The sequence below is a fragment of the Antechinus flavipes genome, chromosome 5, assembly GCF_016432865.1.
Source record: "Antechinus flavipes isolate AdamAnt ecotype Samford, QLD, Australia chromosome 5, AdamAnt_v2, whole genome shotgun sequence".
Lineage (NCBI taxonomy): Eukaryota > Metazoa > Chordata > Mammalia > Dasyuromorphia > Dasyuridae > Antechinus > Antechinus flavipes.
Genome location: NC_067402.1, coordinates 275,750,744 through 275,775,757, shown reverse-complemented (window position 1 = coordinate 275,775,757; position 25,014 = coordinate 275,750,744). Strand labels below are relative to the sequence as shown.

At 37.8% G+C, this 25,014-nt stretch overlaps 1 protein-coding gene across 1 annotated transcript in view; it reads right to left on the bottom strand.

Moving 5' to 3' along the window:
- Positions 1 to 13,090: 13,090 nt before the first annotated feature.
- Positions 13,091 to 25,014, bottom strand: part of DRAM1 (DNA damage regulated autophagy modulator 1) — a 44,879-nt gene continuing 32,955 nt past the window's right edge. The window contains exons 5-7 of the mRNA XM_051961065.1: positions 20,779 to 20,837; positions 18,540 to 18,632; positions 13,091 to 15,743 (exon numbers count right to left, since the gene is read on the bottom strand). Coding sequence (XP_051817025.1) covers positions 15,702 to 15,743; positions 18,540 to 18,632; positions 20,779 to 20,837 — 194 coding nt within the window. The 3' untranslated portion in view covers positions 13,091 to 15,701. The remainder of the gene's footprint in view (positions 15,744 to 18,539; positions 18,633 to 20,778; positions 20,838 to 25,014) is intronic.

Below are 25,014 nucleotides of genomic sequence, written 5' to 3'. Positions count from 1 at the left end.
AATGATTGGATGGATGGCTGCTGGCCTCAATCCCCAAAGATAAAGGGAAGAAGAAGAAGAGATTAAAAATGCTAAGAATAAATATATCACTGGGATGCTCTGTGTGTCCACTGGAAAATGTCAACAAGGATAGAGAAGGCAACCAGAAAACATTTTCCACCTGTGACTGAAAAGAGCCCTGTGTGAGTGTGAGAAGGAAGTAAAGTGGAGATAGGAGTGGACAGAGAAGGCTGGAAAGAGAGAGTGCACCATCAAGAGCTTCCATTGGCATTCCCAGCTGTGTGGTGGGGCTTTATTCGTGCCCTCACAGCTGGTTTGCTCCTTCAGGGCCTCTTGGGGGTGCTTTTGATGCCTTGTTACATGATAGCATTTCACACATTTTGGGGGGAGAATAAAATCTCTTTTGAAAGTTCAGAAATGACCAGACCATATTGACAAAACACTTTGTCTAATCTGACCAACATCAGGAAACATCCCAGACCTGGAAAGAATTTCACCAGAAAGACTGTCTAGGTCTCCACTGGAGGCAGCTGGCTGGTTCAGTGGATAGAGCCCTGGATCTGGAGTCAAGAAGATGCATCTTTGTGAGTTCAAATCCAATCTCAGTCACTTCCTAGTTGTGTTACTCTGGGCAAGTTACCTTAATCCAATGGAGAGAGAAATGGCAAACCACTCCTGTATCTTTGCCAAGAAAATCCCATGAACAATGTCGGTGTGTCAAGATTACCAAGAATCAGACATGAGTGAACAATGACAGACCCTCATTAGACTCCACCATCTTTCATGAGAATCATAGATCTTAAAGTGGAAGCCTCCTAGGTCAACATCTTATCTTACAGCAGATGGGGAGATGAAGTGACAGACAGTGCAAGCATTAAAAGTGGATTATGAACAAAGTCACTGACTCCATAGCCAGAGTATTTTCCACTATGTCACCAAGCCTCCCATCTCTATGTCTTTGCACCAGTTATCAAACTCTCATTCAATTTCTCCCATTTCACTGGCTCCTTCCTATAAACTTACACATATCCTCAAAAAAAAAGTTTCTCTTCCAGCCTTCCACACTATGTAATTTTCAACACATCTCAGATTTCCTTTAATGATCAAGCTTCTTCGAGTTTATAAATAAATTAGAGGAACATAGGATAGTTTATCTCTCAGACTTGTGGAGGAGAAAGAAATTTGTGACCAAAGATGAACTAGAGACCATTACTGATCACAAAATAGAAAATTTTGATTACATCAAATTAAAAAGCCTTTGTACAAACAAAACTAATGCAAACAAGATTAGAAGGGAAGCAACAAACTGGGAAAACATCTTCACAGTTAAAGGTTCTGATAAAGGCCTCATTTCCAAAATATATAGAGAACTGACTCAAATTTATAAAAAATCAAGCCAGTCTCCAATTGATAAATGGTCAAAGGATATGAACAGACAATTTTCAGAGGATAAAATTGAAACTATTACCACTCATATGAAAGAGTGTTCCAAATCATTATTGATCAGAGAAATGAAAATTAAGACAACTCTGAGATACCACTACATACCTGTCAGATTGGCTAAGATGACAGGAAAAAATAATGATGAATGTTGGAGGGGATGTGGGAAAACTGGGACACTGATGCATTGTTGGTGGAGTTGTGAACGAATCCAACCATTCTGGAGAGCAATCTGGAATTATGGCCAAAAAGTTATCAAACTGTGCATACTCTTTGATCCAGTAGTGTTTCTATTGGGCTTATATCCCAAAGAAATACTAAAGAAGGGAAAGGGACCTGTATGTGCCAAAATGTTTGTAGCAGCCCTGCTTGTAGTGGCTAGAAGCTGGAAAATGAATGGATGCCCATCAATTGGAGAATGGCTGGGTAAATTGTGGTATATGAATGTTATGGAATATTATTGTTCTGTAAGAAATGACCAGCAGGATGAATACAGAGAGGACTGGCAAGACTTACATGAACTGATGCTAAGTGAAATGAGCAGAACCAGGAGATCATTATACACTTCGACAACGATATTATATGAGGATGTATTCTTATGGAAGTAGATTTCTATGACAAAGAGACCTAACTGAGTTTCAATGGATAAATGACGGACAGAAGCAGCTACACCCAAAGAAAGAACACTGGGAAACGAATGTGAACTGTCTGCATTTTTGTTTTTCTTCCCGAGTTATTTTTACCTTCTGAATCCAATTCTCCCTGTGCAACAAGAGAAATGTTCGGTTCTGCAAACATATATTGTATCTAGAATATACTGCAACATATCCAACATATATAAAACTGCTTGCCATCTAGGGGAGGGGGTGGAGGGAGGGAGAGGAAAAATCGGAACAGAAATGAGTGCAAGGGATAATGTTGTAAAAAAAAAATTACTCTGGCATGGATTCTGGCAATATAATTATTATTAAATAAAATTTTTTTTAAAAATCAAGCTTCTTAGAAAATGGTCTATGCCCGCCATGACTACCTTACTCCCTCACTCCTCAATCCCTTCAAATCTGGTTTCCACTTGGCTGAAACTGCTACTATAACAATCATCAGTGACCTCCTGCTTAGCAGATCCAATGGATTTTCTTTTTTTAGGACTTGTCCTCCTTGACCTGGCAACATCCTTTCATATTGTTGAACTATCTCTTGTTTCTGAAGGTTTCTCTCTGATCATCTGGAAAGGCAATGTAATTGCCCCAGCCAGAAATAGGGAGGGTCTAAACTACAATGAAGCATGTGGGAAAAGAGAGAAGAGAATGTGTATGAGAGCACTTGTAGAGAAAATTACAAGATTTAGGGGCAGCTAGATGGTGCAGAGGATAGAGCACCAGCCCTGAAGTCAGAAGGACCTGAGTTCAAATCTGGTCTCAGACATTTAGCACTTCCTGGTTGGTTGACCTTGGGCAAGCCTCTTAATCAAGAAAGGAAGGAAGGAAGAAAGAAAGAAGAAATTAAGGGGCCTTCAATGAATACAGATTAGTGTTTCTTTATGTGAATGAAATCAGTCTATGTGAGATTTGATCTGGAGCCCAATGAAAGGAAGGAAGGAAGGGAGGGAAGGAGGGAGGGAGAGAGGGAGGGAAAAAAGAAAGGAGGGAGGAAGGAAATGAAGGGAAGGAAGGGAGGAAATTACAACATTTGACAGCTGAATGAGGATGGAAAGTGAGGAAGAAAGGAGAGAAAAGAGAAGAGAATCTAAAACTCAGGGAAAAAAGGAAGGAGAGGAGGGAAAGAAGGAAAATATAGTTAGAGCTCATAGTCCCACAATGGCAATATTCCCAAGGGCAGCAGGTGTTTTGAATGAACAATATTTGTAGCAGAAGCAGTTTGGGATTACAGCTGGACTTGGTGGTGGCTGCAGGGAGAACTGTTTTCCATGTTCCTTGAGGAAAGGGTAATAGGCACTTAACTGCAGCTGCAGAGATTTAGATTAGCCGGTAGGGAGAACTTTTCAGTTCCAAAGTTTGTAAAATACATTGAATGCTGGAGCAGGAAGGAACCTCAGAGACCATCTAGTCCAACCCCTTTACTTTGCAGATGAGGAAACTGAGCCCCAGAAGGTACTTAGGAAAGGGAAGAAAAGGAAAAGGAAGGAAAGAAGAAGAAATGGAATAAGCATTTATATAGTACTATGTGCAAAATATTGTGCTTTTTACAAATACTAACTTATTTGATCCTCACCAGCTCAGCGAGGTAGGTGCTATTATTATTTCCATTTTAGCAGTTGAGGAAACTGAGGCAAACAGGGTTAAGTGACTTGCCCATGATCACACAAAAGTGTGCTACCTAGCTGCCCTATGAGATCACCTCTCATTCATACATATATATCTTGCATGTATCCATTGTTTCCCCTATTAAAATGTAAGGTCCTTGAAGAAGGGGACTTTTTTGTCTATTTCTTTGCATCCCTAGGGTTTTGAGCAGGACTGGCATATAGTAAGCACTTAATGTTTGCTAGCTGATTATCTAATTTTCTCTGATATGAGTGAGATGACTAATGGGTGAAAAGGACTCAATCAGCCAGGATCAGCAGTAGAGCTTGTTTTAGGAAGCAGGAGACCAGTTATTTTAGCTACCTATTCAATAGACCATATTCTTCCTCCCCCCCCTTTTTTTTGGCAAGGCAATTGGGGTTAGGTGACTTGCCTAGGGTCACACAGCTAGTGTTAAGTGATTGAAGTTGGTGCTCTATCCACTGCACCATCTGAAGAGAGAATCACAAGGAGAGTAGAATCAAATTCCACTTTTCTACACATGAGACCTTGGGCAACTAAATCTACCTGAGCCTCAGTTTCCTCATCTGTAAAATAAGATATGAAGTTGAAAATTATAAATAGATCATATATTCATATATTAATAAGTAATATATAATGAAGAAATATAACAAAATTCATAACAATTATATATTAAAATAAAATTTTAAAGTAAGAGGGATTGATCCCAGAGGTTTCTTCTGGCTCTTGTAGGCTAGGACCATCATTGAAGGGCAAAAGAAAGAATATTATGAGAGGCTGAGAAATTGTGGCTTATTTATAGTGTTTAGCACAGTAGGCACTTAAATGCTTACTGATTGCCAATGTGGAATATTGGAAAGAGCAGTTTCGATGTCCTTTGGTTACTTGAGTCAAAGGGAAATTTCAGGAGCAGGTATGTGGACACTGGCGTGTTTGGGGATTTGGGGGCCAATTGCGTGGATCCTACCTTTCCCTGAAGGGGAAGGAGAAAAACGTAGGGGGAAATGCCTTTTTTTTAAGGGGCTGAGCGAGTCTTGGGGAAACAATTCAGGGAAGGAAGAGAGAGGCTAAGAAAGTGGGAGGAGAGCTCCATCTCAGTAGATTTCCATTCCGTTATTAAAGAAATCCCCAGCACAGCTGTTACTAAGACTTGAGCAAGTCCTTCTGACTTAGCCAGGAACACTTAGCAAACTGCTGAACATGAACGCAGTCCTTCAGTGCCCCCTAAAGCATATTTCTGGAAAATATTATTATTTGAACTACAAATTCATGTGACTTAATAGAAAAGCTATTTACCAGCTCTGGGCAAGTCAGAGTAAGGTCTTTTCCTTTCCCTGCTTCAGAATTTTTAAAAATCCCCCAATGAAACAGTGAAAGGCAGCAAAATATCTTATTTTGGGGAGATCTAGACCTATGATTTCATAGACTCATTGTCTTAGTCCAGAAAGGGGCTCAAAGCCATAAAGTTGAATTTTGACAGATGAGGAAACCAAGTCCCAGGGAATATAAAAGATTTATTTACCCAAGATCACATAGCTAGTAAGCATCAAATGGTAGAATTTGAACTCAGATCCTCTTTCTCTAATGTCAGCCCCTCTGCCACAGGTGTGGGGAGCTCCAGGTGTGAAAGCTGCCCTCAGAGAATCATTGTAGAATATCCTAAGGTGTTCAAGTCGAGGGATTTGGCTCATGGATCATGGAACCCTAAATCCAGAATTGGAAGAAACTTCCGAGACCATCTAATCCACAAACAGTGGATTAGGGATAGACAAAGACAAGGAAGATTAAAGAGATAGTATCTAAGGCAGAATTAAGTTCAGAACTTTATTGAGAGTCACTCACAGGGTCTCAGAAATGCCCTTCTCTATGAAGTCTTTCATTATTCCCGTTTTTCCCCACAGCTGCTACTGCCTTAATCTATAAAGTATAAATTCTTTTGTATTGACAGTATATTTTATTACCTCCCAGGTTAAATCATAAACTCGAGTGCAGAAATTGTTTTATTTTTTGTCTTTGCAATGACAGTGCCTTAATAGTAGGCACGTAATGTTTCTTGGATGGATGGATGGATGGATGGATGGATGTGTAGATGGACTTTTGAGAGTCAGTACAGTGGCCTGGATAGGGCACTGGATACAGGGTAAGAGAATTCGAGATTGAATCTAAGCTCTGGTAAGGGGGAGAAAGTGCCTACTATGTGCTAAGCACTTTACAACTTGTATGCCTTAGGTAAGCGTCTCACCTGAACCTGAGAACTTGGAACAAAATCTCAATAAGGCTATTTATTTGTATGATCTTAGATAAGCCATTTTTCTGTAGTTTGGACTTGACGACTTCTGAAAAAATCTATTCAGGGTCTCCCCCTTTTTCTAATGCAAAGATTGAGACTATCTGTCGTGAGCTGTTGGGGCTCAGGGTGTAAGCCCTGAAAGGGAAGGAGGTTATTTTCCTGATAGCTACTGGGCAGCTACATTAATGAATGCTTTTTGATTGATTGGTGCGGATGCCCAGGTCAAGGTTAGGTTATAATTGCCCTAGAGAGAGTAGGAGCTTTAATAGCGCACAGTGGGACAGAGTGGGCATTAGTAGATAAGGAAAGTTGGGAGGAGGAGGATGCAATGTGATGGGGTTGAAAACAATCCATGTAATTAGCCATCACATCTTGCTTCCCCTTTAATGGTGGATCACAACCTCTTGCATTTATACCATGGCCACCACTTTCAAGACCAGCGATCTAAGGTATGATTAAATGAGCACTTCAAGTTGAGTAGTTTCAGAATCACTTATGGAGCTAAGAATTTTATCCTAATAATGCTATTCAAACCTTCTGAACTAAAGGGATCGAAAAATCCAATTCATTAGGGAGTTTATTGCTGCTTTCTCCCCAAATTTTCATCTTCCACCCAACTTGACTCTCCATTCCATCCCATGAAGACGTGACTTCATCATCATGAATTGTGTGGCAGTTGGCCACTCACAATAACTATCTGCTCCATCTCAAGACTGGATTAATCCATTTGGAGGCACATGACCTTGGATTTTGCTGCCTTGATCTAGAGGTCAGAAGAACACCCCAATGGCTTCTTACTCCTCTTCATTCTCATGACCGGAGAGTCTTACTAACACTCTTCTCGATCCTGGCCAACCACCTCCAACTCCCTTTCTCCACACTATGTCAACAACTCTCATTATTTAATCACTCTCCAAACCTGCCCACATTTCCTTTTCTTAGCCAGAGAAACCCAGGTTTTCTCCGCTGGATCTTCAAGGTGGATCTTACCTGGAATCAAGGCTCCAAATGCAGTGAAATGAAAGGATAAATCTTTCCAATAAAGCCTTTTGAGGGAATTTTAAAAAAGAAAACGGTGGCATTGACAAGTATTAATAGGAAATGACAGACTGAGCTAAGCTTTGAATTAATTCTAATACACAAGTTAAAGGTTATGTTAACATCTGTCAAAACTTTGGCTAACTTTAAACATATCACTCTTCATTCTAAATCAGATACCTCCATTGGTATCAGTTACCTTCTAGGCAGGACTGACCTTAAACAAGAGAATTGTTGAATTAATGAAGTTACTTTCTCAAGCTTTCATTAGTCTATTGTTTCCTACTTCTCTCCTTGCTTGTTCCTAGTGCCTAAGCCAAACCAAGTCTGTCCCACCATATTCCCCTGGTCTTTTATCCCATACTTTTCCTCATTAATACTTAGATCCATGAGATTCACCTCTTAATGTCACCATGGAGATTAAAAAATACTGAGGGAGTTCAGAAAGAGATGGGTAGTAAAGAAATAAGTGTTTGAAGTTAGAGGGACTGAGTTTGAAACTTAGCTTAGTTATTAATTTTGTAACCTAAGCTCTAGTTTTTCATCCAGAAAATGAAGATAATCACTTCTAACTCAATGGTTGTTGTGTGATTTAAATAAGATCACATATATAAAGCATTTGGTAATTTTATAATGGGATCTATTATTGGAAGCAAGCAGCAAATTCCTTGTTATAAGGCTAGAGAGTTTTAATCCGGGAGTCCATAAATTTGAATGAGAAAATATTTTGATAATCAATATGATTGGTTTCCTTTCCAATCTTATCTATTTAATTTTGTGCACTTAAAACATCATTCTGAGAAAGTATTTACAAGCTTCACTAGATTTCCTGAGGGATTTATCATCCACACATTAATAATAATTTCTGTTTTTGTTCAGTTGTTTCTAAACCTTCATGACTTCATATGGGGTTTTCTTGGTATAGATACTAGAGTGGGTGGTCATTTCCTTTTCCAGTTCATTTTACAGATGAGGAAACTGAGACAAACAGGATTAAGTGACTGGCCTAAGCTCACACAGATGGGAAGTACCTGAGGCCAGATTTGACTTCAGGAAGATGTTTTCCTGCCTTCAAGCCTAACCAACTGCCCAGAAAGAGGTTTAGATTAATGTAAAAACAAAAGATATCAATAAAATTAAGTTTTAAAAATTTGACAACATAAAAAGAACTAGACAGAATAACAGAATCTAAGACTGTCTTTTTGATGGCGATGGGGAAACCAGCATCCACCTGCACTTCATTTATTTCAAAGAGAGCTTATGGTTCAGTACCTGATGACTTCTCTGTCACTTCACCAAGCTCTTCAAACAAAAGATGGTTGAACACTTGTCAAGTTAGAAAGGATATATGATTCGTGGATTATCGGGACTAGTTGACTTCAGGGATCCCATTCAAATCTCAGATCCTATGATTTCCACATTCTCATTTTGTAAATAGACAGAATCCACATTGGGTTGTTTGGGTCCTAGATTTGAGTTATCCTCTCTACGCCCCTTCTGCTAGAAACAGTGTTATGTTTCTTCAGTTATTTTACCTTAATCTTTTTTAAGGTGTCACTACTCCCACTGGCCTTTCTCCTCATCTCTGATGCTCTTCTCTCATTTGTTACCCCTTTCCCTTTGGGGTTTTGCTTATTAGTTCTTTTTTCTTTCCTGATTTTATAATTCTTTCCCATCACTTTTCTCCTCTCAGTCAAGTAGATTCCCCCTTCCTCTCCTCCATTTTTGCACCCCATTCCAAAACAAGATTTCTCTCACTCTCCATTTTCCATCTTCCCTTTCTGTCTACTCTAGAACTTCATTCTCTGATTTATGATCCCTAAAATTACTTAGCCTCTATTTTCTCTGTATTCCTCATGCAACGCAAGTTTACAAGCAATCCATTCTAGGCTCTCCCTCTAAGTGATTTCTGCCACTGTCTTATAAGAGCTGCCTCTTGGATTCCCCTTTTTTCACCATGGCTCAATTCCAGAACAATGTCAGATACTACAGGTATCAAAAAAGGCCCTGTATAGAGCCCTAGCCCACCACATCCCTGATAATGGAACCCATTACTGATCTATATCCTCTGCTGGCTTTCTCCCCCAGCCCAGATTTGTCTCAGAATCTCCCTGGGAAAACATTTTTACATTTTAAGGGTTCTGATAAAGGCCTCATTTCTAAAATACATGAGAATTGACTCAAATTTATAAGAATTCAAGCCATTCTCCAATTGATAAATGGTCAAAGGATATGAACAGACAATTTTCAGATTAAGAAATTAAAACCATTTCTAATCATATGAAAAGGTGCCCTAAATCACTATTGATTAGAGAAATGCAAATTAAGACAACTCTGAGATACCACTATACACCTCTGAGATTGGCTAGAATGACAGGAAAAAATGGCGAATGTTGAAGGGGATATAGGAAAACTAGGACACTGGCACATTGTTGGTGGAATTGTGAAAGAATCCAACCATTCTGAAGAGCAATCTGGAACTATTCTCAAAAAGTTATTAAACAGGGCAGATTCTTTGATCCAGCAGTGTTACTACTAGCCTGTTTCCCAAAGAGATCTTAAAAGAGGGAATGGGTCCCACATGTGCAAAAAATGTTTGTGGCCTTGTTGGTAATGGCTAGAAACTGGAAACTGAATGGGTGCCCATCAATTGGAGAATGGCTGAATAAGTTACAGTATATAAATGTTATGAATATTATTGTCCTATAAGAAATGATCAGCAGGATGATTTTAGAGAGACCTGGAGAGACTGACATGAACTGATGCTAAGTGAAATGAGCAGAACCTAGGAGAAAATTGTATACAACAGCAATATTATATAATGATCAATTCTGATAGATGTGTCTCTTTCCAACAATGAGATGATTGAGGCCAGTTCCAGTGATCTTGTGATGAAGAGAGCCATCTACACCCAGAGAGAGACTGTGGGAACTGAGTGTGGATCAAAACATAGCATTCTCATTCCTTGTGTTGTTGCTTGCTTGCATTTTGTTTTCTTACTCATTTTCTTTCCTTTTTGATCTGATTTTTCTTGTGCAGCAAGAGAATTGTATAAATGTTTACACATATTGGATTTAACATATATTTTCACATGTATAACATATATTAAATTGCTTGCCATCTATGGGAGGGGGTAGAAAGAAGGGGAAAGTCTGAAACACAAGGCTATGCAAGAGTCAATGTTGGAAAATTATCCATGCATGCATTTTGAAAATAAAGCTTTAAAAAAATTTTCCTCTCTGGATCCATGCTCTTTCACCGTCAGGTGCAAATTTTCCCCAAGGGGATCCCAACTCTCCAGTATAAGAAGGGTGTACTTTTCAGACAACAAATCCCCCCAGGTCCACCCAGGCAAGGTCCCCATCTTCCTTCACAGACCATCTCTGCTCATCCTCCTGGACTCAGAGGATTCCTGGAGCCCGACACAAGAAATCAACTCATGTTTGGTTGACTTAAATAAGCTTTACTGTAGTATATGAAGATAAAGATTGGCAAGCTTTGGGTTACCCTGAGCAGCCAGGGTGCTTTCCCATAGTGTTATTGCCCTCCTCAGGTCATAACCCAAGGATGTTCCAGCCGGGGCTGAAACACCTGTTCTATACAGATGGGATTTCTGTTAAAGCTGAGGGTTCTGTCCTGCTAAAGGGAACAGTGTACAAATAAGATCTCCAGCAAAGGATTATGTGCAAAGGGATTTGTCCCAAAGGTCACCTGGTCTGGGTGCCATTTATGTTTAAGAAATAAGCCTACCTGGACTGAAGCCCACCAAACCACTTCCTGGTCAACTCCATGCCAAGCCAACCATGCATTCCTTCTTTCATTCCCTCCCTTTTTTCTAATTTAGCTCCCAGAAGAATAATCACCTCAACACTGCCATTCCCAGAAAGGACAGTGTGTCCTAGGACCAAAATCACCTTTCCTCTTAACTTTCTTGAATACCAGGGCCATCTTCTCTTAATAAAATAGATAGGAGACAGAGAAAGGGACAAGAGACAGAGACACACATAGAGAGACAGATGGAGGGGGAAGGAGAAGGAAGGAGGGCAACAGGGAGAAGAGAGAGGAAGAAGGGAGGAGGGAAACATACAGATAGAGAGGGAAAGGAAGGGAAGGAAAGGTAGGAAGAGAGAGAAAGAAGGAAGGAGGGAGAGAGACAGAGAGAGACAAAAAGACAGAGACAGAGAATATATTATTCCCACCATTTAATACAGTATTAAATAAATGCCTTTCATTCTTTGAAAAGTGCCTTTCCCCATCCTGGGTCCAAGCACCAAGGCTATTTCCAAAGGCTGAAATGACAATTGTGCCTCAGGAGACAATAATGAATGACTCTAGAACTATTTCAGTAACAATCTGAAAGGGACTTTCCTAAGGTCACACAGCTAGTCGGTGATGATGAAAATCCAGTTCTCTTGACTCCTAGGATGTCAATTCAGCAATGTTTTGGTGGATAGAATCCAAGCCTCCAAAAATCTGGGTTTGAATTCTGTCCCAGACTTACTAGCTGTGTGTCTCTGGACAAGTTAACATTTTGGCCCTTAGCTTCCTCATATGTAAAAGGGGATTGGACTCAATAACCTCTAAGGTTTTTTTCTCTTCCAACTTTTAAATCTATAATCAGGCCTGCAATCCTTATCTCTATTTCTTTGACTGTCTCTTACCTCTCTATGATACCTTAGATTCCTCACAAGATGTTGTAAAGATTAAATAACAATGCAGATGTCAGCACTTTAAAACATAAAAATACTATCCAAATGTTATTTATTTACTATAGATTTGTTTTCTCATCTGAATGAGGGAGTTGGACAAGCCCCTCTTCGGGTCTAGAGTTATGAGCCTATGGCCTGTTATTTTATTAGAAGCATTCCTTTAGATGCTCATCCAAAAAGAGGTGCACTCTAGGTAAGGAGTAAGGCAAGGCTATTTTAAAAAGTCGAGTCATTCGGTTCCACTTCTTCCTTATAAAGGTAGGTTCTATCAAGGGGTGACCTGGAAAGGTGTCACGAGAATGTGACCAAAATCAATAAAACATTTTTTAATTTGACAGGTTTTCAATATACATATTGTCTCTTAGGAAATTAATTCATTTTAAATTTTCAGTTTCTCTAAAGATAAGCTCACAAGGACAAGTGAATTTAAATAGATTTTAAAAAATTTATCGTTGCTTCATGACCCTTGAACCATATTTGTCCATGGAATTTTCTTGGCAATGATAGTGGAATGGTTTGCCATTTCTTTCTCCAGGGAATTAAGGTAAACTGAACTTAAGTGACTTACCCAGGGTCACAAAGCTAGGAAATGTCTCGCAAGGGTCCTCAAACTACGGCCCACGGACCAGATGCAGCAGCTGAGGACTATCCCCCTCACCCAGGGTTATGAAGTTTCTTTATTTAAAGGCCCACAAAACAAAGTTTTTGTTTTTACTATAGTCTGGCCCTCCAACAGTCGGAGGGACAGTGAACTGGTCCCCTATTTAAAAATTTGAGGACCCCTGATTTTGAGGCTGGCTGGGAAGATTTCTGACTCCAGGCTCAGGGCTTTAACCATTGCACCATTTAGCTGCCCCAACTTGGATTCAAATTATGGCCATTCTTAGTTTCCAATGAGAGGCAGCAAAGCATAGTAAATAAGATGTCCTCAAAGCCAGGAAAACTTGGTTCAAGTCTTACCTCTGACACATACTGGCTGTTTTCTGTGTTCTGGACAACTATCCAAAGACATAGGTATCTATTTGCATTAGGAGAGATTTTGTTTACCTGAGAGTTTTCTGTAGGAAAGCTATCCAAGGTCCAGTCTTCATCACTACAAATAGATTTTGAGCTCCTCAAGAGCAGAGACCGTCTAAAAATCAAACAATAATTCCTTGGATTCCCAGTGTTTTAGTACAATATTAGCTTATAGATAGATGCTTACTGACAAAATGACCAATATCCAGTTAGATCTACTATCCCTTAGGGACAGCTGTTTCCAACAGATCTATTTACTTCACATAGCAATCTTTACACTGAAAAAAAAAAACCAAAACATGAAAACAGCACACAGCAGAATATTTCCTTTATTTAAATGCTTCAGGCCATGAGGTATAAAAAAAGAAACACAACTTCATAAGCAATAAAAATGATAAAGGTGCTCTGGGTTATATTCAGCAGAACTGCCTCATCTGGAAATGGGGACATGTGGCCCTGCCCATTTTCCAAACCAAGCGACACCATTTTGTCTAATCCACATAACACACAGAAGTTCAATCTCTGTCATAACTTTCCACATCGGAGAGAGTTACCCCAAAATGGTAAAAACCACACAAAACTGTATACAACGTTAAACATATAATATATAATATATATTCTAGTTGGTTACCAAAAAACTAATAGACAATGAAAAGAAATTAAGACTTTATCCCCATTACAAAGTATTTCACCTCATAAGTAGCCTTAGTGTAGGTCCCATATAAAAGCAATATATTGTTCACCTTTTTCATCATAATTGGAAAAACTTGGCCTAGGAGTTCATGCCATACTTCAATGACACTTGGAATTCTACCATATTATTGGCCATTGTAATTACAGCTCCTGAAATGCCTGAAGTTCCCATCTGGAGGGAGATACAAAGGCAGTCATTTAAGATTTAGAAGAATGCCTGACTTCAATCTAATGAATCTCCTTAGCTTAGTGATATCAAACTATCAATCATATAATCTAAGAATAAGAAAGGCTCGTGGAGGTCATTTTGCCCAACCCATCAATCAACGAAGTATTTATTGAGCATCTATTCCCACACTCACCATTTCCCTGATTCCCACCAAGATTAAAAAAAACAAAAATGAAAACTTGATTGGGCTGCCCTTGGTGTATGTTCTGAGAGTTTAACTAGCAAGAAGTTGGATTTTCTTCCTCCCAAGTTTGGGTGTCCAAGGATAGTAACTGGAGTTCATTTTTCTCATGATGGTCCCCAGGCCAATTTTTAAAATAATATTTTATTTTTTCAAATATAGTTTTCAACATTTACCTTTGCAAAACCTCGTGTTTCAAATTTTTCTCGCTGTCTCTCTCCACTTCCTTCAATTCGGCAAGCAATCAGAGATAGGTTAAACATCTAGACCAACCTTAGAGGCAAGTACCCCTTTTCTCCTTTGTTATTGGGTTGTTTTTTTCCACTAACAAATTTTCTTTGGGTTGGAAGAGATCAAGAAGAAGAGATCAAGAAAATATAAAACTGGCAAAGGCATGAGCAAGAAACAGACAGAGACAGAGAGAGAGAGACAAAGAGAGAGAGAGAGACAGAGAGACAGAGACAGAGAGAGACACAGACAGAGAGAAAGAGAGACAGAGAGAGAAAAAAAGAGACAGTGCATGTGCGTGTGTGAGATACCACTCAGCCAAATGAATTTGTGTAAACCTTTGTTTAGCTTTTTGTCTTTAACATTCTTCCTAAGTATCTCAGAAATAAGAGACCCCAATGTGTTTTCCCTCCATCTTGCCCTCATCTAATATCATGGACATAATGTATATGTTAGTGTAAAATAAGAGTTTTGATTGAATTTCTATAATGCAAATAATTTTTTCCAACTTTAAATGCTTTTCCCATACAAGTTTTTCTAGATTTTTATAGATAACAGAAATCCTGCCCATACTCATTTCAAAAGGTGCTAGATAGAAAATTCAATGAAAAATTTCATTTTGTTTTTTTTTTCCTCATTCCCCCTCACACCTTAACTTAGCTCTGTTGCAGATTTATGAATTAGATTTTAAATTTCTGATTTTTCAGGTGGTCATTTTTGTTCTGGATGAGGAAGATTCTTGCCTCATGGCAAGGCCCACTGTTAACAGGGTTGAAAGCTGAAATCTCCTACTAAATGCATAGGATTTCAGAGCTATCAAGACCACTTCAAGTTAAGACCCTCATATGGAATTGAGAACTCTCCCTGAAACATTTGCCGTCAATTATCTGAAAATATAAAGAATTCCTTAGCCCAGAGTGTCAAACTCACAGCATCAAGACTCATGACGGAACACCAAATTGAAATGAAATTAAGAAATGTTTAGCAAAATTAGTAAAAATAAAATACAAACTGTGATTTTCTAAGTCAATATGCAGCTTGCAGGCATCCATTTCTATTTGAGTCAGAAAACATTGACTTTTTCAGTGTTAACATGTTTATCAAGATCTTTGTAGAAATGACATATTTGGAAATATTACAACGATTAACTGAATTTATAAATGCTTTTACTACAAAACTGGGCAAATCACTCTTTAAAAACAAAATAAACAGTTTTAATAAAAAAAGGATGGGACATCTGCAGTATTGTTATAAAATTTTAAAAGTAAACAACCACCTGGGATTGGTACAAAAATAAAGCATTCTCACTTTTTTGAAATAAGGAATTTTTTCTGTGCATCAACTTTATGTTAGTATATACACTTTTAAATGTCTTAGAAAAATACAAAATATTTCTAAACTTCTTTAAGACTTTTTGGAAATATGCCTTTGGGACATATACAAATATGGGGGTTTTTTCAGGAAGGAATTCAAGTCATAAACTTGCTGCAGAGCCCTAAGAACAGGTCAACCTTGAAACCTGACTTCTCTGCATAATTTCTTGGTATCCAAGTCCACAAGATGGACTGACTGAAAGAGAATTCTTCTTTCTTCAGAAGTCATTTATTTCTGTAGATATTTTTAGAGTGACATTCTATAATAAAAGAGAAAGAAGAATGTCAAAGATCCTGAAAAAAAGGCATACATACATACTATCCCCATTCTCTGGTCCACCCTCATCATCTACTGAACCCTACTCTCTTCAAAGCCTCGCTCAATGTAGTCTTGTGTAGCATCTATCTAGGTGGTAAATAAATACTGATGATATTCCTGCTCTGAAGAAGCTTACAATTCAATTTTACAAGCATCTATCTATCCATCTATCCATCCATCCATCCATCCTTCCATCTATCCATCCATCCATTCATCCATCCATCCATTCATCCATCCATCCATCCAGGTATCCAAGTATCTATCCATCCCAATATCCATCTATCTTTCTTTCCATCTGGCCCTGTATCCAGTGATCAATTTTTATATTCCTCTATTCATTAATCTATATATCTTTATCCTTTTATTGATTCATCTACTCACATATTATATTCAATTACATATATTTCCCTCTGTCTAGCCATTCATCCATATTATTTCTTCCTCTATTCAGTCATCTATATCTTTCCATCCATTTATCTATTCATCCACCCATCAATCCATCTATCTACTATGCCTGGAGTCCAGATTTAATTGGTATAGGGAATTTCCAGTGAGAAAACTTCCTCTACTAATCATCAGCAACTCTTAACTTTAAGAAGTTGCTGGGGACGCTGAAAAGTGCCTGGGCACAGAACCAGTATATGGCAGAAGTAGTAGGAACAAAAATTAGTTCCTGTCCTCAAGGAGCTTTCCATCTCCTGGAGGGAACACAACCTTTCCAAAGAGAAATTATTTTTTTTTATTTATTTTTTTTAAATTTAATTTTATTTAATAATAACTTTGTATTAACAGAATCCATGCCAGGATAATTTTTACACAACATTATCCCTTGCAATCACTTATGTTTCGTTTTTTCCCCTCCCTCCGTCCTCCCCCCCCCAAGATGGCAAGCAGTCCTATATATGTTAAATATGTTGCAGTATATCCTAGATACAATACATATTTGCAGAACCGAACAGTTCTCCCGCTGCACAGGGAGAATTGGATTCAGAAGGTAAAAATAACTCGGGAAGAAAATCAAAAGTCAAATAGTTCACATTCATTTCCCAGTATTCCTTCTTTGGGTGTAGCTGTTTCTGTCCATCATTTATCCAATGAAACTCAGTTAAGTCTCTTCCAAAGAGAAATTAAATACAACATAATGTGACTAGAGGAAGAACAAGTAAAGGAATCAGAAAAGGCTTCAGAAGTAGTGCCATGATTGAGATTCTGAAGGAAGCCAAGAATCTTCAAAAGGTAAGAGTGAATGTATCATAGGTATCCAGAAGAGCCCCTGTAAAGGCATAGAGATAAGTCACAGAATGTTGAGGCGGCACAAGGGCAAGGTCGGTTAGTCCAGCTTGGAAACAGGATTTGCAAAGAATAAGTTAGAGAAAGATAGAGTAGCAGGAAGGGATCTCAGAGGTCAATTAGACCTATCATTTTTACAGATAAGGAAAATGAGGACCTGAAATTTTAAGTGATTTGATCAGGGTCACTTAGTCCATTAACATCAGATACAGGATTTAAACTCGGGTCCTTTGATTCAAGAGCTGGGCTCTTTTCATGGTGTCATACTGAAACATCCAGCAAAGTACAAGGCTCCAAGAGAATGGGACAAAGGACAGATAAATTCTGATAGAAAAAAATATGAAGAAAAGGACCTAAGAGAAGAAATTTGAGTTAAAGATCAGATAGGAATTCAAAAAGTTAAGAAAAAGAAGGATATGATATATATATATATATATATATATGTCACAGGCTAATCAAAAACACAGAAACATGAAAGCACCAATGGTGCCTTTTGAGAGGGCAGTCAATAAACGTCTATTAAATACCTACTATGTGCTAAGCTCTGGGATACAAAAAGAAGCAAAAGATAGTTCCTGCCCTCAAAAAGCTTATAATTTAATGAGGGAAACAACAAGTAAACAAGTAAACATAAACAAATAAAAACAAGTAAAGTAAAACAAGTAAACAAGTAAACAAGTAAACATATATGGAAACAAGCTATATAGGAGAAACAGAAAATAACTGACAAAGGAAAGTAGTTAGAAGAGTTAGAGAAGGCTTCCTGTAAGTGGTTTGCCTGTAACATGAGGGGGATATGAAATAAAACTGAAAAGGTAGAATAGTACCAGCTAGTAGAAGAAACCTGAACTTTAATTGGTAAGTAATAAGAAACCACTGAAGATTTTTGAGCAGAGAAGTAGTATGTCCAGACCGTTTTTATTAAAGATTACGCAGACAGGATGACTGAGAAAAGAGAAAGAGGCAGGGAAGACCTATTGGGGAGTTAGTAATAATTAGCACCTAATCTAGGGAGGTGGACTCATGAAGAGTAGACAGCTGAAAGTGATGCTGCAAAGAGATCAGTTAGCTGATAGGATACAGGGATAGAGTGTGGTATAATAGATAGAACACCACACCTGGAGTCAGGAAGACCTGATCTCAAATCCAAATTCAGAGACTTACTAGCTGTATGATTCTGGACAAGTTTCACCCTATTTGCCTCAGTTTCCTCATCTGTAAAATGATCTGGAGAAGGAAATGGCAAACTACTCCAGTATCTTTACTTAGAAAACCCCAAATGGGGTCACAGAGAATTGGACACGACCAAACAACAATGACAAAAAGATGATTACATAGAGAAAGTCATTATAAAAACAGGAAATATCACGTATTTTAAAAATTCACCAAAATTCCTTAAGTTTTTACTGGTCAGTTTGCTGTTTTCTGACATGTAATAAACACTCACCTGAAATTCTTGGATGAAGGTCAGGAAGTAGAAAATAAAGGCAAAAGCTACTGTCCACTCACAGATTGCGCTCACCACATGATATATGTAATCCTGGTAGGAATGAGAAAAGACAAATTTGCTTACTAGAGAGTGAGATCTAAACCATGGCTGGAGAACCAGAACTCATCAGGAAAGAGCTACTCATAAAGCACACTCAAGACACTTGGGGAGATGGCCAAAGGCAGCAAGGATCCAAGAACCATGGACTCAGAATCAGAAAAGGGGCAACGGAAGAGATCTAACTCTGTCATTTTATTTGATCATATTTATTAGAATCTAGACTCTGTATCAAAAGTTCTTAATCCAGAATCTGTGACCTCTAAGAAAAAACACTTTTTGATATATCAGCATAACTGGTTTCCTTTAACAATTCTATTTTATGCATTTAAAAACCTCATTCTGGGGCAGCTAGGTGGTGCAGTGGATAGAGTTTCTAGAAGGGAACGACTACTAAGATTACAACAGGGGGAAGAAGTGTATGGTTTTAGATGCTACTCTTTCCATCCACCAAGTTGGATTTTATGCAACAGATTTCCACCCCAAACTTTCTACCGGGAAGTCTAATTGTTCTTTTTTGATGAGGCAATTGAGGTCTAGTGACTTGCCCAGGGTCACACAGCTAGGAAGTATTAGGTGTCTGAGATCAGATTTGAACTCAGGTCCTCCTGACTTCAGGGCTGGTGCTCTACCCACTGCACCACTTAGGTGCTCCAAGAAATCAAATTTTTAATCAATCCCCTGGTAAACAGAAAAAATGTTAGAGTTGAAAGAAATCCCAAAGGTCATTCAGTGCAATCTCCCCATTTTATAGATGAGAACACCAAATCTCAAAGACATTAAGTGACTTAACTAATGTCACAGTATGAAAAATCTAGAGACTTTGAAGGTCAATTAAGCCAACCCACTCCACAGATTAATAAACTTAGGCTCACAGAGACACACAGTCAGCAGAATGATTTAAACTGAGCTTGCTGCTGCTTTTCAGGTTCTATGGAGTGTTTACGAACACTAGATTGTCATTTTATTTGGTCATATTTATTAGGATCTGCACTCAACATCAGAAATTCTGCAAACTTTAAATAAAAAAACACTCTGCCATATCAGTATAATTGGCTGATAACATCACCGCCCCAGAGCCTCAGTTTCTTTATCTGTAAAATGAGGAGATTGGACTAAATGATCTCTGAGATCTCTTCCATGTTTGATGATCCCATATGGCTGAAATCTCTCAAACAAGCAATAATTTTTAAAAAGTGAATTTAAACAATGAGCCACCAGCTGGACCAACAGAGGTAACTGACATGAAAAATACTCCTAAGTCTCCAGCTGCCCATTGATTTTACGGATGATGGCATAAAGATCTATCCCATTTGTGGTAAAAGACTGCCCTCTGGTGTCCACTATGATAAGAAAAAAAAACCATTTTTTTAGCTAGGGATTCTCTCTACCCCAGGTTTTTTCATCAATGAAGGTGAAGAATTTAGATCTTTAGAAAAGAAAGAGTACTTTTCAAAGAAAGACTTTTTTGGCCATCTTTCCTTCTCCCAACATCTGTCCGAATCTAGAATGGTTTCCAGTTCCCTCACCACACAGATCAACACTGGGATATGCTGCAGTATAATCGTGTCCTTCCTAAAATCAGGCACCCAGACGCAGTGGAACTCTCGCTTCCTCATTGTGCACATGATAGCTTTCTTAATACAATTTGAAATTGTATTAGCTGCTAACTTCTCTTTTTTTTTTTTTTTTTTGGCTGATTCATCATCTATTTTCCACACCCTAATCATGAGTATTCCCCAAAGCTCAGTCCTAAACCCTGTCCTCTTGAAAATCATCATTTTATATGTATTTGTTATTCTATTTTTATGCCTAGAGGACTTAGTCTTATTACCTGGATTCAGTAAACCTGGGCTCAAATCGATGTTTATTACCCTTAGGATCTTAGTCAAGTTGTTATTCTATCTGGGCCTCAGTTTCCTTACCAGTAACATGAGCAATTTGGGACTAGATGGTGTCTTCTGAGGTGTCTTCTCATTCCAAATCAAAGATCCTCTGGGATCCACTGTGTTCTCTGGTGTTTCTCTAATAAATGACCCAAAATCTTTGTGGATTTTATACCAGTGTCTCCCTCACCTCCCGGCCAAAAGGTAGATCAGTCTCCACCCAACTGAGGGTCCCACACCTGGGAAAGTCTTACCCTCTCTTCTGGATTCCATTCCAATTTTGTTATGGAAATTAGTGAAGCACAAGCAATCACTGAAAAAATAAATGGTAAAGGAAACAATAGTCTGATAGAAAATAGCTTCTTGGACACCAAAGTTGAGTGGTTTTCTAATAAGAATGTGAATTTTCAGATTAAATATATAATAATAAAAATAAGCAGCTAGAATGAAATAAGCAGAACCAGGAGAACCAGCAAGATTATGTAATGATCAATTGTGATGGATTTGGCTGTTCTCAGCAATGCAGTGATGCAACACAATTCCAACAGTCTTGGGATGGAAAACGCCATCCACATCCAGAGAGAGAACTATGGAGACTGAATCAAAGCATAATATTTTCACCTTTTTGATTGTTTTCTTTCTCGTGATTTTTTCCCTTTTAGTCTGATTTTTCCTACATAACATGATAAATATGGAAATATATTTTAAAAGATTGCCTACATTTAACATATCAGATTGGTAGTTGTCTTGGGAAAGGGAGAGGCAGAAAAATTTGGAACACTAAGTCTTACAAAAATGAATCTTGACATGGAACTGATCCTGTATTAGGGTATAAAAACCTCCAAATCAAATGCACAAAGGCAGAAATAGTAAGTGCATCTTTTTCAGATCATGATGCAATAAAAATTACATGTAATAAAGAGCCGGGGGTGGAAATTAAATAATCTAATTCTAAAGAATGAGCGTGTGAAACAAATCATAGACCCAATTGATAATTTCATCCAAGAGAATGACAATGAGACAACATACCAAAATTTACAGGATGCAGCCAAAGCAGTTCTTAGGGGAAATTTTAGATCTCTAAATGCTTACTTGCATGAAATAGAGAAAGAGAAGATCAATGATTTGGGCATGCAACTGAAAAAGAAGAAATGAACACCCCCCCCCAATTAAATAACAAATTTAAAATTCTGAAAATAAAAGGGGAGAGTAATAAAATTAAAAGAAAACTATTGAACTAATAAACAAAACTAAGGGTTGGTTTTTTGAAAAAACCAACAAAACACATAAATCTTTAGTTAATTCAATTAGAAAAAGGAAAGAAGAAAATCAACTTGCTAGTATCAAAAACAAAAAGGACGAACTTTCCACTAAAGAAGAGGAAATTAGAGCAATAATTAGGAAACTATTTTGTCCAACTGTATGCCAATAAATCTGACAATCTAAGTGAAATGGATGAATACTTAGAAAAATATAGATTGCCCAAATTAACAGAGGAGGAAATAAATTATTTAAATAGTCGTGTTTTAGAAAAAGAAATTGAACAAGCTATTAATCAACTCCCTAAGAAAAAATTTCTAGGGCCAGATACATTAGTAAAAGTGAATTCTACTAAACATTTAAAGAATAATTAATTACAATACTACGCAAACTATTTGGAAAAATAGGAGGGAAAGGAGTCCTATCAAATTCCTTTTATGACATAAATATGGTGCTCATACCTAAACCAGATTGGGTCAAAATAGATAAAGAAAATTATAGCCCAATTTCCCTAATGAAGATTGATGTAAAAATCTTAAATATTAGCAAAGAGATTACAGCAAGTTATCACCAGGATAACGTACCATGACCATGTAGGATTTATACCAGGAATGCAGGGCTGGTTGAATATTAGGAAAATATCGGCATAATTGACTATTTCAATAACCAAACTAACAGAAATCATATGAAGCAGAAAAAGCATTAACACCCATTCCTATTGAAAATAGGCACAGGCATAAATGGAGTTTTCTTTAAAATGATCAGTAACATCTATTTAAAACATCAGCAAGTATCATATGTAATGGGGATAAACTAAACTATTCACTCCAATAAAATTGGGGTGAAACAAAGTTGCTCTCATCACTTAGAGATATCACACTTCTCTGATAATGATAAATACTGGAGGGGATGTGGGAAAACTGGGACACTAATACATTCATTGTTGATGGAGTTGTGAACTGATCCAACCATTCTGGAGAGCAGTAAGGAATTATGTTCAAAAGGCTATCCAATTGTGCATACCCCTTGATCCAGCAATGTCTCTACTGAGTCTGTATCCCAAAGAGATCATAAGAAAGGACAAGGACCCACATATGCAAAAGTGTTTGTGGCAGCTCTTTTTGTGGAAAGAAACTGAAAACTGAGTGAATGCCCATCAGTTAAAGAATGGCTGAATAAATTATGGCATATGAATGTTATGGAATATTATTGTTCTATAACAATCAGCAGGATGATTTCAGAGAGGTCTGATTACAGAGAGAGTTTACATAAACTGATGCTGAGTAAAGTGAGTGGAACCAGAAGAACTTTGTACACAGCAATAACAAGATTATCCGATGATCACTTCTTACAGATGTGGCTTTTTTCAACAGTAAGGTGATTCAGGTCAGTTCCAATGAGCTTAAGATGGAGAGAGCCATCTGCATCCAGAGGGAGGACTATAGGGACTGAGTACAGATCACAACATAGTATTTTCACCTTTTTTATTGTTTGGTTGCTTTTTGTTTTTTTTTTTCTTTTTTTTTCCTTTGTGATCTGATTTTTCTCGTGCAGCAGATAATTGTGGAAATATGCACATGTTTTAACATAAATTGGATTATTTGCTATTTAGGGAAGGGGGAGGGGAAAAGGCAAGGAGAAAAAATTTGGAACACAAGGTTTTGCGAGGATGAATGTTGAAAGCTATCTTTGCAAAAATTTTGAAAATAAAAAGCTATTTAAAAAATGAATGTTGAAAATTATTAATTGCATGTATTTGGAAAAAAATAAAATACTATTGTGGGGGAGGAAAAAAAGAAAACTGGGGAAAAAATAAGCAGCTAAAATTAGTTTCCAGAGAGTTTTGGAAGAGGTAAGATTCATAGGGCAGCATTTGGGTTATACTGATTTTGTGTAGCTTTAATAAATGATGATAGCTGGCAACTGAAAACAAAAAAATATATACAGACTGTCCCAGTAACTATCTTTTCTGATTATTTGCAGAAAACTTTTTAATATGTTGAATGCTTTTATTTATCTAGCTCCTGAAAAATAGAAACTCTGCTGGATTCGACATGAGAAGCCCCAAGTTTCAATCCTGAATCTATTACATCCTAGATAATAATGATGATAATGATATTAATTATCCTCTTACACCTTCAAATCTCTACTGGCAAACAGATACCAAAGATGCTTCTAGGGAGCCATCAGTAACTTTATTTTTTTCTTAAATTTTTTTTTCTTTTCTTTTTTTTACCTTACAGTTTCTGGTATTGTGTCAGACTGGTCATGTGGAAGAGCAATTAGTCTTGAGCTACTTGGTCTAACAGAATTAGAATTCCAGGACTGATAGAATTCCAGTCTGTGAACTGGAAGGAACCTTAATGGTCCCTTCCCCCCAACCTCCTCCTTATTATAGTTCAGTCATTTGAGTCCTGTCCAATTCTTTTTGACTCCATTTGAGGTCATTTGGCAGATACTGGATTGGTTGGCCACTTCCTTCTCCAGCTCATTTTACAGATGGGAAAAAGGGGGTTTAATGACTTGCCCAGCATCATACAGCTAATCTCTGAGGCAGGGTTTGAACTTGGGTGTTACTGACTTCAGACCTAGAACTCTGGCTACCTAGCTGCTTCACTTTCAGAGGATTTTCCTTATCTGTAAATTATGCAGCAATTATAGTTATCCTTACAGCAAGGCAATGGGTTCTTCTTTACTTAAGGTCTTCAAGCAAAGGTTAGATGCTAGCTTTCTCAGGATCTCAAAGCAGGGATTCTCAGTGAGATACAAAGTGGATTAGAAGCCTTCCAAGGTCCTTTCCTATTTTGAATGACTGTGATCCACGATCTCTAAATGTTCAAAACCAGGCAAAAAATATTAAAAAGGAACATTCTGGGAAAAAATTATTATTAGCTTATTACTCCATGAACTCAGTCGACAAGAGAAACGAGGCAGTAAGGATGTGCTGTGCCCTTAAATAAGCTTGTCTTCTCTCAACCAAGATTAAGCAGAGTCAGGAAGTCCATTGTCAAGTTCCACCCAAGAAAAAAAAGGAACCAAAACTCTTCTTCATTTTCCTTCCCATGCCTTTTGCATAGACTCGGTCATGCGATGTCCAAGCACGTGACCCATTTTCTCCCTTGAATCTTATTCATTTGAACCACCTCCTCCAGTAATCAATCAACTTCTACCAATCCAGCTACCATTTTCCTTTAAGTTCTCTCTCAAGTTCCTCCTTTTACTTGAGATTC